Raw genomic sequence first — 17,009 nt, 5'->3', positions numbered from 1 at the left:
TACTACTCATTTACCTACCCAATCATCCTCTACTTGCCTATCCATCCATCTTTTCATTCACCCGCCTATCCATCCAGCCAACCGTCCATCTGTCTATGCAACCGTTTAACCACTAGCCCGTCAAATCACCTACCCATCCTTCCCTCCAGTCAGCAACCCACCTGTCCATCCATCCATCTATCCATCCATCCATCCGTCCATCTGTCCATCTATCCATCCAGCTACTCAATCGTCCATCCTTCCAAGCACCAACCATTCAAACACCAGTCCATCAAGTCATCCTCCCACCCATCCAACCACCCACCTATCCACCCAACCATCCATCCACCCAACCATCCATCCACCCAACCATCCATCCACCCAACCATCCATCCATTCGTTTGTCCACCACTGATCCCCCTGGTCATCCTGGACACTGGAGCTGGACACGAAGGCTTTGCTCCTTCATTGAAAATACTTCTACCCACTATACCCTGACCAATTATAGTCCCCACTCCTTTGGCTTATACTTTGGGACACACATTTCTCAACACTTCCCACCTTCTTAGATGGTTATTTAGACGTGGAATCTTTCATCACATGTGACATCCACCATGTTTTGAACGCTTCTTATGTGCTGGGAACCTGCTAGGCCTTTTATCATTTAATTTTCACAAAGGCACCATGAGACAGATACTAGGTCCACCTCCACTTTCCAGATAAGGAAACTAAGGCTCAGAGAGGTGAAATACCTTGCCTAGGGTCACACAGCAAATGCATGGGGGAATCCAGGCCTGCAGGCCCTATGACCTTGCAGAAAACAGGAGCATTCCTGTCTCTGAGGGATGTTTGCAGTGTTTCCGGGGATGCAGTGCACTCCTGGCCTCCGGGAGGAGATGTGACCCGGGGCGCAGAGGGGCTGAAGGCTGCTGAAGCGGAGCCTCCAAATGATCAATGTGAATGGTCACAATGAGCCCTTCCCACCCTAGACCACCGGCCGGCGTCCACTCGCCTCTCAACCCTGGCCTTTCCTTAGACCCTCAGACCTGCCCAGGGCTTTGTGGAGGACGTTCCCTCTGCCTGCATGGCCACCCCGTCTTCGTGTGGTCACTCCCTGCATCCATCTGACCTTGGCTCACAGGTCACTTCCTCAGCCCCCGGTCACCGCAGGGTCCCCACGCTCCTCCTCTCGACTGCCTGTTGGGCCCTTCCCTGCCCTTGCTCCTCCACGGCCGGTCTGAGGCAGGGACTGGTTCCCAGCACCCAGCAAGGCACACAGCAGGGGCTTCACCAACATTTGCTGAAGACTGAGTCTCTGAAGTTTCCTCCAGCCTCTTGCCACCATCACCCTTTCCTGGGACTACCACCCCTGCCTCCCTCCTGAGGGCCTCCACCCACAGACCCTGCTGGATGCCGGCGCCCGGAACACTCCGCGTTCACAGCTGATCCCTGCTGGGGATGCTGGCACTTGCCCAGGGCCAAGTTAAACATTGGTGGGCAACGCCTAGAATGCTGCCCCATCCCCCCTTCTCCCCCATGAAGCCTTCCTGATGCCTGGGTCTGTGCCCCCAAGCACTTGGAGGCTGTCTCTTGGCCCTTTTCTGAATTAGATGTGCCTCAGAGCAGGGCCTTCAGGGCAGACGGGGTCTGTCATGTGGCCCCAGCAGCCGGCCTGGGGCTGGATCCCGGCAGACCTCGGATGTTTGCAAAAGAAATACGTGAATGGATGGCCGTGAGTGTCCGAAAGAGGCCAGAGCCACCAGCTCAGGTGGCGGGTGCCTGGTGGGATCTGGTTCCCTTGGACAAAGGTTGATGCGGGGGCAGGTGAATAAATCATGAGGGGCCTGGAGCAGGGCCGGGGCAGGACGACTGACCGCATTCGGGGAGGTGAGGAGCAGGCAGCTGCGCGGTGAGTGGGCCAGGGGCACAACAAGGGGCACAGGAGGCCACTGCGGGCTGCCTGGCCTAAGAGGTTGGCACAAGCTAGGTGGGAGGTGCTGGCAGGAGGTGGGGAGGTGCAGAGGTACCCCGGGGCTCTGGGTGGGGAGAAGCGGGGAGGTCTGGGGCAGGGCTTGGGGGGAATGGTCTTTCCAGGATCCAGGAGCCATCCTGGGAAGGGGAATGGTGGGGAGAATAGGAAGGGCAAGGATGGACAGACAGAAAGACAGACTAATGTGAGAAATAGTCTCACGCAACAGAGGGAGGGAAGTGACAAAGAGATGGGCATGAGTGGGCAGAGAGACCCACAGAGACACAGCTGGACAGATTGTCAGCAGAGGGCAGGGGGTGGAGAGGGGAGTGCAGGTGAGACGGACACAGAGAGACACCCACGGGGCAGAGCGGGCAGAGAACAACACAGAATCAGAGGTGGAAGAGGATGTGGGGAGATGCAGAGCCCGTGAACCAGAGAGGCCGGTGTGATGCGGAGGAGCCCCGGGGCGCAGTCCGCGGCCAGTGTGAGGGTGGCAGCTCAGGGGAAGGCTAGGATTTCAGGGAGGGGCTGTGTGAGGGGCCTGGGGAGCTAGGAAAGACAGGAGCCTTGGAGGACCTGGGGGCCAGCAGCCCGCGGAGCGAGGAACAGGGAGAAGAGTAGCAGGGACCCTGTGGGGACCACAACCACAGCTGCCCACTAAGCTGTCCTTCCACAGGACCCTGGAGAGCGGAGTGGGGCGGTGCCCCGCAGCCGGCAGGAGGTGCCAAGCCCTTGTCTCCATGGCCTCTCCCCAGGGCCCGGCAGATGGCAGCCTCCCCACGGGGGACCCCAGCCCCTCCGAGGGCACTCCAGGGCCTAGCCGGGCTCCTGCCAGCCCAGCAGCCACCAGACGGCGGGCACTCCTCCAGGAGCTGGAGACCCGGGTGCAGGCTGCCTACGGGCAGGTAAGGGGGCCGGGGTATGGGGCAATCCTCAACTGGGGGACCGTGAGGGGACAGTGGGGACGCCACACCCCAACCGGGGCCCGCTGGACCAACCCAGGGCTGAGCCCAGGGAGGGGACCTCAGATGTGCACAGTGACGGAGGGGTCAGCAGTCACTCAGCTGCCTAGGAGGGAGGCTGGCATTCCTCCCCACCTCTGCCCTCACTGAGGCCTGCTTCCAGCCCACAGAGCCCAGAGTCAGCTGCCCTCGGCTCCTTGCCCAAGTACAAGGGGCAGGGGGCAGGTCCAGGCAGGTGTGCCGAGGGCAGGCTGGCTGGGTGGGTGGTCTGAGGTGAGAGCAAGGGTCCGGCAGGGAGGGCCAGGGGCTTCCTGGGTCTGCTCTTCTGGGGAGAGATGACCCAGCCCTCTCTAGCACAGAAGCCACCTGGTTTCCTCCTTGCAGGTCCGGGCCCCACTTCTGAAGACATTAAATCTCTCCTGATTGGAAGAGATTAGGGGTAGTGGTGGGGGGGAGATGGTCCTGGAGAGGGGGTGTCTGGAAGACCCTCGGGAGTGAGCATGGGGAGACTGTGCCTTCCAGGGGGGCCTTACGCCCCGAGTGGCCCCGCTCACCAGCAGAGATGCTCAGAGATAATCCCAGATTAGGACCCAAGCCCCTGTGCCCAGGGCTCCCCGCCTGCCCACCCGCCCCCGATCTCCCCCACAAAACCCTAGGAAAATCCCCTGCAGAGCTCCCAGACTCTCACTGGGAGCAGCTGGGGGCTGGTGGGAGCCCACAGCACCCGCTGAGGCCCAGCCCTGGGCTACCCCCGGGACTCCAGGCCTGGCATGGTTCAAGGGCCCATGGGAAACTGTGCCAAGCGGCCCCGACACCGGGGGCCTAAGGTAGGAGGGTCAAGGGGGAAAGCCAAGGCCAGGAGGCTGGCTGGACCCTGAAAGGTTCTGGGCGGGGGGACAGAGCCCTGTGTGAGGCTGAGCTGGGGTTACAGCGTAGCTGGAGGATAGAGGGGTGGGTTCCCACCACCCTAGACCGAGATTTTCCCTGGCAGCGCCCAGACTCTGGCCCATCCTGGTCTTGGCTCCTGCAGGCCACTGGGCCTCCCCTGCCAAAGCTCGTCAGGCCCCCCAGCTGCCCACTCAACTGCCCCATCCCTGCTGCTACCCTTGCCCTCTGCTAGTCAGTCCTGGCCTGGGAGACTCAGCACATGAGCTCAGGGTCTCACTCTGCCATTGGCTTTCTGAGTGACCGTGGCCAAGTCTCTTGCCTTTTCTGGGCCTCGGTTTGCCCAGCTGAACAGTGAGGGGGTGGACCCTTCCAGCCTAGAGTGTTGTTGATGGTGAGGGCCCACTGTTCTGTGCTGGGTTCTAACGACGGGAGAGGCTGGTGAGGGAGGGGGGAGAGGGGTCAGTGTCCCAGCTCATGGCTGGCTCTGCTGCAGGACTGCTGGCAGTGGCCTGGCTCCCCGCCAAGGGGGTCCCGCCATGGCCTGGGCCCCAGCCCCGAGGAGCAGGGGAGCCCTGGGCCGGGTGCCCAGGGCTGCTACTCCGTGCTCAGCAGCCTGGTGGGGCCTGCCTGCGTCTTCCTGCGGCCCAGCATCGCCGCCACCCAGCTCGTATGTACGGCCACCACCTGCCTGCCGCCCGTGCCCACCTTCTCCTTGAGTGGAGGGAGAGGATTGAGTGGGGATCTCAGAGCAAAGCACGCAGATCCAGGGGTGTAAGGGGCAGAGAGGAGTGGAGCGACAGACATGGGGTCAAACACGGGGGAGACCCAGGGAAACATGCCAGGAAAGAAAGAAGAGGGGGCAAAGAGCAATCCAGAGAAATGGCAGAGACAGCCACCAAGAGGATGGGCAGGGAGGGGACAGGGCTCCCAGGAGAGGGACAGAGAGAACAAGAGAGACATATGCTGACACTGAGGCCCCCATGGCCAAGCCCAAGGTTCTGCCCAACCCCAGATCCATCTCTGGCTAATGGAGCTCCGGCCCTAGAGGAGGGTGGGCACGGGGGACAGGGAAGAGGGGCCAGGTGCCCAGGCCCATCAACAGGAATGGTGGGAGGAGTGGGTCGGAGCAGTGTCACTGCTGGCCCTGTGCCTGCATGCTGTAGGGGGCCCCAAAGGACAAGAAGGAAGGGATGCAGGTGCCTGGGGGGTCCAGGGAATTCTTAACCCCTCTGTGTCCCCTCAGGACCGGGAGCTGAGGCCAGAGGAGATTGAAGGTAAAGGGTTGGGGAAAGAACTGGAATTTCCGGAGTGCGGGGCATTGGGTGGGGGCCTGAGCAGGCTCCAGGAGGAGTTAGGAGCATGAAGGCCACAGGGGATCCGTGCGAGAATATGGGGACAAGACTGAGCTGGGAGGGGTTGAGAGAACCCCCAGCTGTCAGTTCCCTGGTCCCACTTGCCAGGTGGGTCGCAGTCCCCTGTTCATTCAGCGAACACTTCCTGGGCGCCCACTGTGTGCCTGGCCCAGTGCTGAGCACTGGGAAATGTGGCAAACCGGACAGATATGGCCTGTGTCCTCTGGAGACAGACATCAGTAAGTCAACTACAAGTACAAATGGTGCTAAGTGCTCTCAAGAAAGTGAACAAATGGGCCAGAGGGGACTGAACTGAGAGGGGAGACCTCCTTGAGTAGGTGACTTAAGGACCAAAGAGGAGGGGAGAGTGTTCCAGAATGTGAGCTCCATGAGGTCAAGGATTTGTTTCTCCCTCTCTTCCTTCCTTCCTTCCTTTCCTTCCTTCCTTCCTCTTTCCTTCCTTCCTTCCTTTTTCTTTCTTCCTTTCTTTCTTTTTCTTTCTTCATTGCCATATTCCCAGTACCTAGAGCAGAACTTGGCACATAGCAGATGTTCCTTAAGTATTTGCAGAATGAATTAAAGGATTAGCATGTACAAAGGCCCTGAGGCAGCAAAGAGAAATGGGTGTTTAGAAAGAGGAAATGATTGGACCAAGGGGAGAAGGTCCAATCCAGGATGGGGTCCAGGGGCACGTTGGGGAAGGACTGACTCTGCCCTGCCTGGCAGAGCTGCAGGCCGCCTTCCAGGAGTTTGACCGAGACCGGGACGGCTATATCGGCTACCGGGAGCTGGGAGCCTGCATGCGGACACTGGGCTACATGCCCACGGAGATGGAGCTCATCGAGATTTCACAGCAAATCAGTATGTGCCTGAGACCTGCCCCACCCCCAGTTCTCCAGAGGCCATGCCCATGGCCAGGGCAGCTGGGCAGCCCAGGGAACAGAGGTGTCTACACAGGTTGGCCCCCAGAGCTCGGGACCTTGGTCATTCTCAAGGCAAGCTCTCTGCCTCCAGAGAATCTCACCATCCCCTAGGATGTGGGTGAGTCAAGGACCATCATGCCCACTTTTTAGATGAGGGCAGAACTCTTATTATCCCCATAAGAAGGAGAAGAAAGTCAGTTCTTAGGGAAGCGTGGGTGCTTAGCAAAGGAAGTGGATGGAGCCAAGATCTGAATGCGGGCAGCCTACCCAGAACCCAGCTCTTTCTCTATGCTTCATTCCCAATAGAGGGAAAACAGGATTAAATAAGAATAGAAAGCCAAGGAAAATCAGTGTGTAGAAATTCTCCACACTGAGTGTCTGAAAGGTTAAGTGACTTGCTTAAGGTCAGAGAGTCAGATCATTGGAGCCAGGACTTGAACCCAACTGAACTCTTCAGAAAAATTAAGGAAAGCCCTCAGGAGACACAGATGACCCAGCCTGTGAGACCCAGAGGGAGGGAAAGGCCCATTTAGGGGGGCAGGGGAGAGGGACACAGGCCAGAAGGGGAGGACAGAAGGCAGAGGACGCCAGGGCTGGGCAGGGGTCTCTAATGGTCCCAGGTCTCTGATGGGCGTGGCCCCCAGGTGGCGGGAAGGTGGACTTTGACGACTTTGTGGAGCTGATGGGCCCCAAGCTGCTGGCGGAGACCGCGGACATGATTGGCGTCCGGGAGCTGCGGGACGCCTTCCGGGAGGTGGGGTCACCGGGGCTGGAGGGGGCGGGGCCTGCTTGTCTGCTGTGAGTGAGGGGCTGCGCGAATGAATGATTCGGTCTGTGACCTGATGCCGCCACCAACGCCGCCACAGTTCGACACCAACGGGGATGGCTGCATCAGCTTGGGTGAACTCCGGGCGGCTCTGAAGGCCCTGCTGGGGGAGCGGCTCAGCCAGCGGGAGGTGGACGAGATCCTCCGTGACATTGACCTCAACGGGGACGGTCTGGTCGACTTTGAAGGTACCGTCTACCGCTCACCAAGCTCAGCACCGCTCGCCCTGGGAGGGTTTGAACGGAGGAAGAGCCTTAATCTGTGTGTGCCAGGCCCTGTGCTAAGCACGCCTATGTCCTCTCCCAGGTAATCATCACTAGAACCCAGGAGGAAGGAACTCTTATTATCCCCAAAAGCAGGAGAAGAAAGTCGGTTCTTAGGGAAGCGTGAGTGCTTAGCAAAAGAAGTGGATGGAGCCAAGATCTGAATGCAGGCAGCCTACCCAGAACCCAGCTCTTTCTCTATGCTTCATTCCCAAAAGAGGGAAAACAGGATTAAATAAGAATAGGAAGCCAAGGAAAATCAGTGTGTAGCAATTCTCCAAGGTAGGCCCCAAAGTGTTCCTGAGCTTCCTAGCAGCCAAAGCAAAGAGGAAAATAGGTTCAGTTACAAGATTTGGTTTTTTTCCCTGTAAGACGAAGCCCCTCTTCCTGGCCTATTCCCTACCAGATTCAGGGGACTCCCTTGCACGCCCTGCCTTGACCACACTCCCTCCCACCTCAAGGCCAGTATATTAGCCTCACTCCTGGGGAGTCCAGAGAGCAGACCAGAAAACGTTGGCTTTGTCCTGGCAGAGTTTGTGCGAATGATGTCTCGCTGAGCCTGTACAGAAGCTGGAGGCAGCAGACAGGACTTGGCACCAGAGCCACTGCCTGCCAGTGTGTCCCTGGAGCCCCTCACCTCCAGCTGGGACCCTCATCCTCTCCTCCCTGCCCCCGCCTGTGTGCAACGCCCTTGCCTGCCCTCACCCCCACCCCCACTCGTCCACTAAGCCCCCTTGCCCGTCTCTGTTTCTCTGACAATAAAGCATCTTTGAGCAGCTTTCACCACTCACTTGTTCACCCTGCAGGTATTTGGCCCCCAAAAGTGAAGTCCCCTCGACTGTGAACTTTGGGTGGGTAGGGGCCCTCCCCGGATCCTGCACCCAGCCCAGAGCAAGTGTTGGGAAACGTCCCCGGATGAGTAAACCCAACCTGCTTCTCCCAGAGCTGGGTGCGCGGTAGCCCCTCATCCTGTGAAGGGCTCCTGCCGGACCCAGGATGACGTGAGAGGAGCACGTGCCTGAGAGCTTTCCCCAAGCTCCATCCCATTTCCTCTTAGAGGCGTGCTGCTCGGTGCTCCCTCCGAGAAAGAACTTGCTGGCCGGCTGGGAGGAGTGAGTGAGCTGGCAGGCCTCTTCAGGGCACGCGTCAGCTTTAGGGCTGATGCCTCGCTCTTCCCGGGAGCCCCCAGCCACTGACCAGCCCCCAGCACAGAGGTGGTCTCTGCTCCGAGCTCCCCTCCAGGTTAGCCGAGGTGTGGTCAGGTCAGCCTCGAATCAGAAGCTATCTGCCCAATCCTGCTTCACCGTGCATCCTCTTTTTTGCATCCCTAACTTCAGCTTAGTGTCTGCCTCCCGGGGAGACCAAATGACACATCTCCTCACTCCAACCCTGCCACGGTCTTCGTAACTCCATGTGCTATATTGAGGAACCCCAGAGGCCGGGTGTCAGCGACTTGCTAGAGGTCACGCAGCTCCACTGCCATCTGTCCCCTCCAGACCATGCAGCGCGTGCTGCCAGATTTTTCTTTCTGAAATGCCATTTGCGTGTTGTCACACTCTATACAGAAATTGGCCACGATCCCTCATTGCCCCCAGGCTGATCTGGCCCCTTTGCCTGGCACCAGAAGGCTCCTGGAGGATGAGGAGCTGGCATACAGTCACACAGGTTAGGATGAAGCGGAGGTGGGACTTCACCCAGGCCTGGGGACTCTAAAATCACAGTGCCAACAGGAAAGGGCACCTCCAGGTCAGAGTAGACCCAGGACAGGCCTCAGCCTCCTCAAGCACTGCCTGACCAGATGCCGTTCCCACCTGCTGGGAGGGATGATGGGCTTGACGTCCAGGTCAAGAAGGGGGAGGAGCTTTCCGTGCCCATGCCTGGTCCTCACCATTGCTGCTGCCAACAAGATGGCCTTGAGGCAGAGCAGGCGGGCAACCATCAGCACTCTGCGCAGCCTGGAGCTTGGACCCCGAGGTGCCAGGGCTGGCTGCCGCAGCCTCAGCACCACTCGCCTGGCAGATCACAATTAATGCTTAATCCCCAGTTGGGTGATCTCTCCTGCCAGTCTGGCAGGCTTGGGGCTGAGGAGGAGTTGCCCCAGCCCCGCAGCTTGTCTGGGAGCCATGGCCCGCACTCCCTCCCACCACCCTCCACTGGCTGGCACAGATGGCATTGCTGCCTGAGAGGTCTGTCCCCTCTGCAGGGGCTGGGGAGAGTGATGGACAGGTGCCAGGGAAAGACCAGAGCCGGCTCAAGGTCACCCTCCCACTGGCCCCAGCTTGTCAGGCCCTGTGCCTGGAGCAAGGGAGGGGGGAAGGTTGGGGGGATGGCCGGGGGGACGGCCTAAATTGGCCGCCGTGTGTCTGTTGGCATCAGAAGTGCCCACAGCTCCCCCAAATCTCACACGTGCCCTCCCACCCCAAAAAGGCTGTTAGCTCAGAAGTTCCAAACAGACACAGCTGGAGCAGGCACCAGGGCTGGGAGGAACAGGAAGCAGGCAGCGACTGTGCAAGCCAAGAGCCCCTTCCCCGCCTAAAGGGGGCACCTGCCACCCAACTCCACTGACTGTTGCCAGCTGGAGCAGGCCAGAGCTACGGGATCTTCTGGTTTTCCAAGAGAAGCTGTCAATTGAGATTTTAACCTTACGTCCACTTTAAATAGTTGGAGTATAATATATATTCAGTAACGTGTACGAATGTACAGCTCAGTGGATTTTTACATGTGTATGCACCCAGGTAACCATCACCCAGATAAAGATATTACATCCACTTATTTTAGAGTAGTTCTAGGTTTACAGAAGTATTTTGAAGATTGGACAGGGAGCTCCTAAATACCCCACACCGAGCTTCTCCTATGTGTTAGTCAAGGTTCTCCAGAGAAACAGAACCAATAGGAGGGGTGTGTGTGTGCGTGTGTGTGTGTGTGTGGGTGTGTGTGTGAAGATATTTATTGTAAGGAATTGGCTTGGGTAATTATGGGCACAGAGCAGTCCCCAGATCTGCGTTCAGCAAGCTGGTGACACAGGAGACCTAGTGATACAGTTCCAGCCCAAGCCCGAAGGCCCGAGAACCAGAAAAGTCAAGGTTGTAAGTTCCAGTCTGAGAGCAGAAGACTGATGACCCCGCTCAAAGGTCAGACAGGAAAAATTCCCTCTCACTCAGCCTTTTTTTTTTTCCATTCAGATCTTCAACCCACATTGGGAAGAGCCGTCTGCTTTACTTAGTTCACAGATCCAATGGCTGTTACTCTCATCCAGATACACCCTCACAGACACACCCAGAATAATGTTTGACCGAAGGTCTGGGCACCCCATGACTCAGTCAGGTTGACACACAAAATTAACCACGACACTCTATTAACATCTTACGTCAGAATGGTACCTTTGTCACTGCTGATGAACTAATACTGGCACATTAACTGAAGTCCACATTTTATGCAGATTTTATCACTTTTTCCCTTGTTCTGTTCCAGAGTGCCATCCAGGACACCATGTTACATTAGGCATCACGTCTCCTTAGGCTTCTCTTGGTCATGATGGTTTTACAGAATTTCCTTGTTTTTTTAAATTATCTTCACAGTTTTTAAAAAATTTTTATTATTTGTTTATTTATTTATGGCTGCGTTAGGTCTTCGTTACTGCGCACGGGCTTTTTCTACTTGCGGCGAGTGGGGGCTACTCTTCGATGCGGTGCGCAGGCTTCTCATTGCCGTGGCTTCTCTTGTTGCAGAGCATGGGCTCTAGGTGCGCGGGCTTCAGTAGTTGTGGCACGCAGGCTCGGTAGTTGTGGCTCGCAGGCTCTAGAGAGTAGGCTCAGTAGTTGTGGCGCACGGGCTTAGTTGCTCTGCGGCATGTGGGATCTTCCTGGACCAGGGCTCAAACTTGTGTCCCCTACACTGGCAGGCGGATTCTTAACCACTGCGCCACCGGGGATGTCCCTCTTGACAGTTTTGAGGAGGACCAGTCAGGCATTTTATAGAATGTCCCTAAATGGGGATTTTTCTGATGTTTTTCTCACGATTAGAATGGGGTTCTCATCCCAACATATGAAGGGTGCATGCTATCAACATGACATCACTGATGATGTTGACCTTGATCACCTGGCTTAAGGTCGTGTTTGTCAGGTTTCTGTACTGTAAGATGACTATTTTTCTTTCTCCTGTTACATACTATACTCTGGAAGGAAGTCACTATACACAGCCCGCGCTTAAGGGGGGGGTGGAGCATTATAATTCACCTCATTAAGGGCTGAGTTTCTACATAAATTACTTGAAATTCTTCTGTCCAGGAAGTTTGTCTCTTCTCCATTTATTTATTTGCACAATCATTTTTACATCAATATGGACTCATAGATATTTATTTTATACAAGTTATAATCCAGTACTATTTTTTTTATTTTCTTGCTCAAATTGCTCTACCTTTGGCCATTGGGAGCTCTTTCAGTTGGCTCCTGTGTCCCTCTGACATACCGTCATTATTGTGGGGGGTTTTGTTTCATTTTAGCATTTTCTTACTTTCTGGCACTACTAGATGCTCCAGAATCATCTTGTATATTTCCTGCCCCAGTCCTAGAATCTGCCATTTCTCCAAGGATCCCTGCTTCATTTTATTGGAGAATGGTATTCAAAACCAAGATCTGGGTGCAAGCTTGCTTCTAGACCCTCTCAGCTGATAGAGTGATGAGATATGTATGTACACTAACCTGTGAACATAGAAATTTTAAAATATTTCTGTATGTAACCAACTGTATTTATATCAAGCTAAACATGAGCTCCTATTGATACCTCCAACTCCAATCCATTACCACATGGCTCATTCTAGCCTCCTCCTCCTCCTCACTTGCCTGTAACTTCTCATTCCAACAGTGAGAAATCACCCATTCTACACTGACATAATTTTTGATTCCAGTGTACATGTGTAGTGGTTTCCGAATTGTTAACCCATACTCCCATGGGAAACCACGTCATCAGCTAGGGTCCAGTGCCTATGTGCAGTGCTTTTTGCCTTTTTCTTACAGACACCACTCATTTTCAGACTAGCACCTTATTCCCCCACTCCCTTCACTGAAGCTGTTTCATACATTTGTGATACAGTTTGATTCTTTTGTCATATTCTGCATTCCATCCTGGGATCCCCTGACCTCCTAAATGATTTTTTAAATCATTAAAAAATGTTCGTGATTGAAGCTCACTCTTTGACAAATGCTTAACGTCTTGTATTTACCATAACAGTATAATACAGAACCGTTTTACTGCCCTAAAAAAATCCCCTATGCTTCACCTATCCAATTTTACCCCTCACCAGCCCCCGGCAACCAGTACTTTGTTTACCTTCTGTATAAGTTTTCCTTTTCCAGGATGTCGTACCATTGGAATCATACAGTATGTGGCTTTTTCAGATTGGCTTCTTTCACTTAGCAATATGCCTGTGTCTTTTCATGGCTAAATATTTCCTTTTATTGCTGAATAATAGTGCATTGTATGGAAACATCACAGTTTATTTGTCCATTCACCTATTGAATGCCACCTCCTCTGGGAAAATTTCTGTGATGTCACAAGGAAGGCCCCTTCCTCTAAATTCCAATGCGCCCTGTCCCAGTCTCCATATTGTCTTACTCTATTGTGTGGCTTTGCTTCCCTGTCTGCCTCTCCTTGAGACTAGGAGCTCCTTGAGGACAGAAGCCACGGCCAGTTCATTTCCATATCATTGTCCAGCACAAGGCCTGAGATGGAGGATGGAGTCAGAAAATGTTCGTTGGGTGAATGAATAAATAAATGTCCTGGGGATGAGGAAAATCTACCGACCTGGGGGCATGATAGATACACAAGGCCAGAGAGGTTTTGAGAAGTAGCCTGGGAAAAAGGATTAGTGTTTGGAGGACAGTCTAAGGTCTAGAGTTGTGAGGAATGAGATTTGAGGTGAGGGGTCTGGGTGGAGAAATGGATAGGAAAGAGGAGAATGAAACAGTAAGCATTTTATGAATATTCCGTTAATCCACATAACAACCCTAAGAGATAGTTATTATTAGTGTCCCCATTTTACAGACGGGGAAGCTGAGGCCTATTGAGGTAACTTGCCCAAGGGCAAATCGCTAGCTGAGGTGGTGTGACATTCGAACGGTCAGTCTGACTCCAGATGGTGCTGTAGTCCATGATCCAGGACGGCGCATGGTACAGGGCCCGGCATGCAGTTAAGTATTCAAGGTTAGCTGTTCCTGCTATTGTCATTATGAGGCACCGGCGTGGGGCCTTGGGGGGTGGGGGGTGGGTGCAGGTTGAGGAGTCTTTGAGGTCGCCCTTGGACCTCACACCAGCCTAGACCCGAGGTCCAGGCAACTGGGAGGAAAAGGCGCATCAACAGCGTTGGTGACGGACCCGTTGCCATGGGAACAAACAGAGGCCTCACGAGGGCGCATGCGCCGATCGAGGACAGGTTGCTGAACCGGTGAAAGGTGACGTAAAAGCGCACGGGGTGGGGCGCAGGGTTGGGAACGTCAAAGCCCTGCGTCCTCCGGCACCCAGAGCTGAGGGAAGGCGCGCGCGCGCGCGCGCGGCGGCGACGGCGGCGGCGCCGGCGACAGCAGCCCAGCTGGACCGGGACCGGGCAGCGGGAAGCTGACGTACGAAGCAACGTGAGTGAGGCGCGAGGGCGGCACCCGAGCCCGGGAAGCCCGGCTCGGCGCGAACCGCGGCGTACCAGACCCAGGTCCAGGCTTCCGAGGCCCCGCCTCTCGGGCTTTGGGACTAATCGGATTGAGAGCGCGCCGGCCCGGGCCGCGAACTCGCCAATTGCGGAGGGCGTCGGCCACCGCCCAATCCGAAGCAGACAGGTGCGAGGTCCGGAAGGCGGACACCAATCAGCAGCGGTTGCGGCCTGTTGGGGCCGGTCTCGGCCAATGAGAAGGCCCGAGTGACATCTCCGCACGCCAATCGGGAGTGAAGGAGCGTTAGTGCCCGCCCGCCCTTCCGGCCTGAGCTCTATTTACCAGGGGCGTGCTGCCGGCTTGCCAATCAGAGCGCGGCTGAGCGGCCAGGCAGCCAACCGGGGAGGAGCGGCCGGCCGGCGTCTGCCGCACCCAGGAGTTGGGGATGTCCTACAAACCCATCGCCCCCGCCCCCAGCAGCACCCCCGGCTCCAGCACCCCTGGGCCCGGCACCCCGGTCCCTACAGGTGAGGATCCAGCTCCACCCCTGCTTGCCTGCCCGGGCGGTCGAGGTCTCGAAGAGAAGACGGCCTGAGTTCTGCAATACTGGGCCTGCCGCCTACCCTCGCTGAGCCTCAGTTCGCTGGCCTGTGAAGTGGGCGTGGTCACGTAAGGGCTTGTTGGTGAAGCGCAGGGGGAGGGGTTTGTCCTGAAGTTTAGCAGCCTGGAATGAAGCCCTTTGGAGGGAATCGGGCGAATCTGGTCCAGGGCTTGGAACGTCGGGGCGAGGCGTCCCTGCCCCGCGCTGACCTCTTACTGGCGCATGTTGCAGCCGGAAGTGTCCCATCGCCGTCGGGCTCGGTGCCAGGAGCCGCTGCCCCTTTCAGACCACTGTTTAACGACTTTGGACCGCCCTCCATGGGCTATGTGCAGGTGAGTGGAGCCGAGGGATTGCCTATGGATGGGGACTGGGAGCCCCTTCTTGGCCTGAGCTCACTGCCCTGTTCTTTTGACATAGGCAATGAAACCACCTGGCGCCCAGGGCTCCCAGAGCACTTACACCGACCTGCTGTCGGTCATAGAGGAGATGGGCAAAGAGATCCGGCCCACCTATGCTGGTAGCAAGAGCGCCATGGAGCGCCTGAAGAGAGGTAAGTGAGGCCAGGCCCACCACCCCTGCCCGGAGACAAACACTGGACAATCCTTCTCTAGGTAGGGAAGGAAAGACATCTGGAGGCCACCTGAGCCAAGCCTAGACTAGGGCCAGGATCACTATCCAGAGAGGCGGGGTTTTTTGGTTTGTTTTTTGTGTTTTCTTGGCCACACCATGCAGCATGCGGGATCTCTTAGTTCCCCGACCAGAGATCGAACCCATGCCCCCTGCATTCGGAGCGTAGAGTCTTAACCACTGGACCACCAGGGAAGTCCCCCAGAGAGGCGTTTTAAATTGAATTGACATTGAGTTAATGTCCAGGGAAGGACCAGGGAGTTTGTATTTCAACAGGGCAAATCTGAGGATTAACCTCTAAACCTCTAATCTCATCCAGCCCCTCATTAGATTGTAGTTCCTTTTACTGAAAGGAAAGGGGGTGGAGAGGGAGGGTGTTTTCCACTGGCGGGTGAACTTGGGACTGTGGAGGGTCGCTGAGATCCTGTATGTTACTTCCGCATCCACACCCCAGGCATCATCCATGCCCGGGCCCTAGTCAGAGAGTGCCTGGCAGAGACAGAGCGGAACGCCCGCACGTAACAGGACTCGACTCCGCCTCAGCATCTGGACCTTTCCTGGCCACTGCAGAGCACCTGCTTCTCCCTGGCCTTCACCCCGAGTTGCACTTCCCATCCTGGGCTTCCTGTCCTGTGTCCTTTGGTGGGTGCCCTCCAGGAACCAGTGGGCGGCTCTCACTCCAGTCGGCAGCACTAACTGGAAACCCCCAAAAGAGTTAGCAGCGAGGTCACTGCGAATCCCATCCATGACCTGCCAACAGTGTTGATCCAACTGGAGCTTTCTCCTTTCTGTGGCCCCCACCACTCAGCACTTACCCAGGACTTCTCACCACTTTTCCCAGACCCCTTCTCCCCAGCAGGGCCTCAGAAGGCCTGTCGCCTCCCTGCCCTGTCTCCTGGGCCATGGCGACTCTTTTCTCAGTGTGTCTTTTGCTAAATATGCCCTTTTTGTATAAATAAAAGATAATTTGGAGTTGTTCTCTCAGCTCGTAGTTTTTCTGAGTCTGGTGCTTTTGCTAAGCCTGGATGGGCAGAAGGTGGGGTGCAGTGGGTGGGAGAGAGGCCCACGGAGCCTGGCTTTGCCTTGCCTCCACTGTCCATTGACCTTGGGTGGAACCCTGCCCTTCTCTGGCCCTCAGCCTTCCAGCTGTAAGTAGTGGAAAGGGTTGAGCTCCAGTAGCTGAGCGCCCTGCCCTCCTTCACGTGATGCCACCAGGGGGCAGCGCAGGGCCTTGGCTGCCTCCACAGCTGGAGGGCACTGTCTCCAGCCTGAGCCTAGAGTGTTCTTTCTCTGGACTAGCAGTGCCTCGCTGGTGGAAATGCCAGTTCACTTAAGCCACACCCTCACATGCCTTAATGCCCTAACATCCTAAGCTCGGAATCAGCCCTGGAGGCTCTGAATACACCCCATGTCTGAGTCCTCGGAGAGGAAAGAAAGGGAGCATTGCTGCTTCCCTCCCCACAGGACCTGAGAAACAGTCAAGGAGAGAGAACTGGTTTCCAACATGGGTGAGACCCAGCTCGGTGCTGCCATACGCTGTCCCAGTGCCTTGTAGCTGACGGGGTGCGGTCCCACGAGCCCAGCCCTAGGCTGTCTCAGCCTTCGCGCAGGATCTGGTGGCCATTGACCAGACTTGTGGACCCAGAAGATATAGGTGGGAAAAGCCATGGGGCCCCATTCAGGGACTAGCGCAAAGATTTGGAGTGACTGCAGGCCTCTGCCTGTGTGTGTGGCTGAATGACCCTAGAGGTCTGGGGCACTGGAACCCCACCAGCTAGGTAGAGGCAAGTCAGAGACCAGCTTCTGGCTGCACTTTGGACGGCGAGGCATTTCCCCCACCCTGGGCCCCAGGATCCAAGGGCCTGGAAAGTTGGGGATGGGACTCTGTCATATTTCCATAGCACACAGGAGGTCTGGGCCAGGGTGGAGGTGGGAACCCAGAGTGCTTTGGGGATCCCAAAGAATACAGCCGGAC

General features: G+C 56.2%; 2 protein-coding genes and 1 long non-coding RNA gene across 6 annotated transcripts in view; all 3 read left to right on the top strand.

Moving 5' to 3' along the window:
- LOC309636585 overlaps positions 1–17,009 on the top strand; it is a 56,010-nt gene that overhangs the window by 12,097 nt on the left and 26,904 nt on the right. The window lies entirely within an intron of this gene.
- CABP2 (calcium binding protein 2) lies at positions 2,692–9,927 on the top strand (the record flags this gene model as incomplete). Of its 2 annotated transcripts, XM_082409844.1 has the most annotated exons (7): positions 3,537–3,740; positions 4,295–4,468; positions 5,045–5,075; positions 5,880–6,014; positions 6,721–6,830; positions 6,943–7,090; positions 7,697–9,927. In XM_082409844.1, the coding sequence occupies 7 exons, from the start codon at positions 3,684–3,686 to the stop codon at positions 7,720–7,722; spliced, it is 681 nt and encodes a 226-aa protein (XP_082265970.1). In that variant the 3' UTR covers positions 7,723–9,927. The 2 variants fall into 2 exon arrangements, with proteins under 2 accessions (XP_082265969.1, XP_082265970.1); XM_082409843.1 differs by lacking the exons at positions 3,537–3,740; positions 4,295–4,468 and adding an exon at positions 2,692–2,856.
- On the top strand, positions 13,652–16,006 carry CDK2AP2 (cyclin dependent kinase 2 associated protein 2). 3 transcript variants are annotated; one of them, XM_082409848.1, is made up of 4 exons: positions 13,652–14,333; positions 14,639–14,739; positions 14,825–14,957; positions 15,489–16,006. In XM_082409848.1, the coding sequence occupies exons 1-4, from the start codon at positions 14,252–14,254 to the stop codon at positions 15,554–15,556; spliced, it is 384 nt and encodes a 127-aa protein (XP_082265974.1). In that variant the 5' UTR covers positions 13,652–14,251; the 3' UTR covers positions 15,557–16,006. The 3 variants fall into 3 exon arrangements, with proteins under 3 accessions (XP_082265974.1, XP_082265975.1, XP_082265973.1); XM_082409849.1 differs by lacking the exon at positions 13,652–14,333 and adding an exon at positions 14,334–14,475; XM_082409847.1 differs by lacking the exon at positions 13,652–14,333 and having other exon boundaries at positions 14,482–14,739.

The sequence above is a fragment of the Balaenoptera physalus genome (genome assembly GCF_965194825.1).
Source record: "Balaenoptera physalus genome assembly, chromosome: 10".
Classification (NCBI taxonomy): Eukaryota; Metazoa; Chordata; class Mammalia; order Artiodactyla; family Balaenopteridae; genus Balaenoptera; species Balaenoptera physalus.
The sequence above is the reverse complement of the archived record's forward strand: the minus strand, read 5'-3'. Positions and strand labels throughout refer to the sequence as shown.

Bases quoted from the DNA above. Each gene is read 5' to 3' on its own strand.
- CDK2AP2 (XM_082409847.1), top strand. From the start codon at position 14,536: ATGAAGCCCTTTGGAGGGAATCGGGCGAATCTGGTCCAGGGCTTGGAA. The intron at 14,740-14,824 runs GTGAGTGGAGCC...CTTTTGACATAG, and splicing joins CCTCCATGGGCTATGTGCAG to GCAATGAAACCACCTGGCGC. The intron at 14,958-15,488 runs GTAAGTGAGGCC...TCCACACCCCAG, and splicing joins CATGGAGCGCCTGAAGAGAG to GCATCATCCATGCCCGGGCC.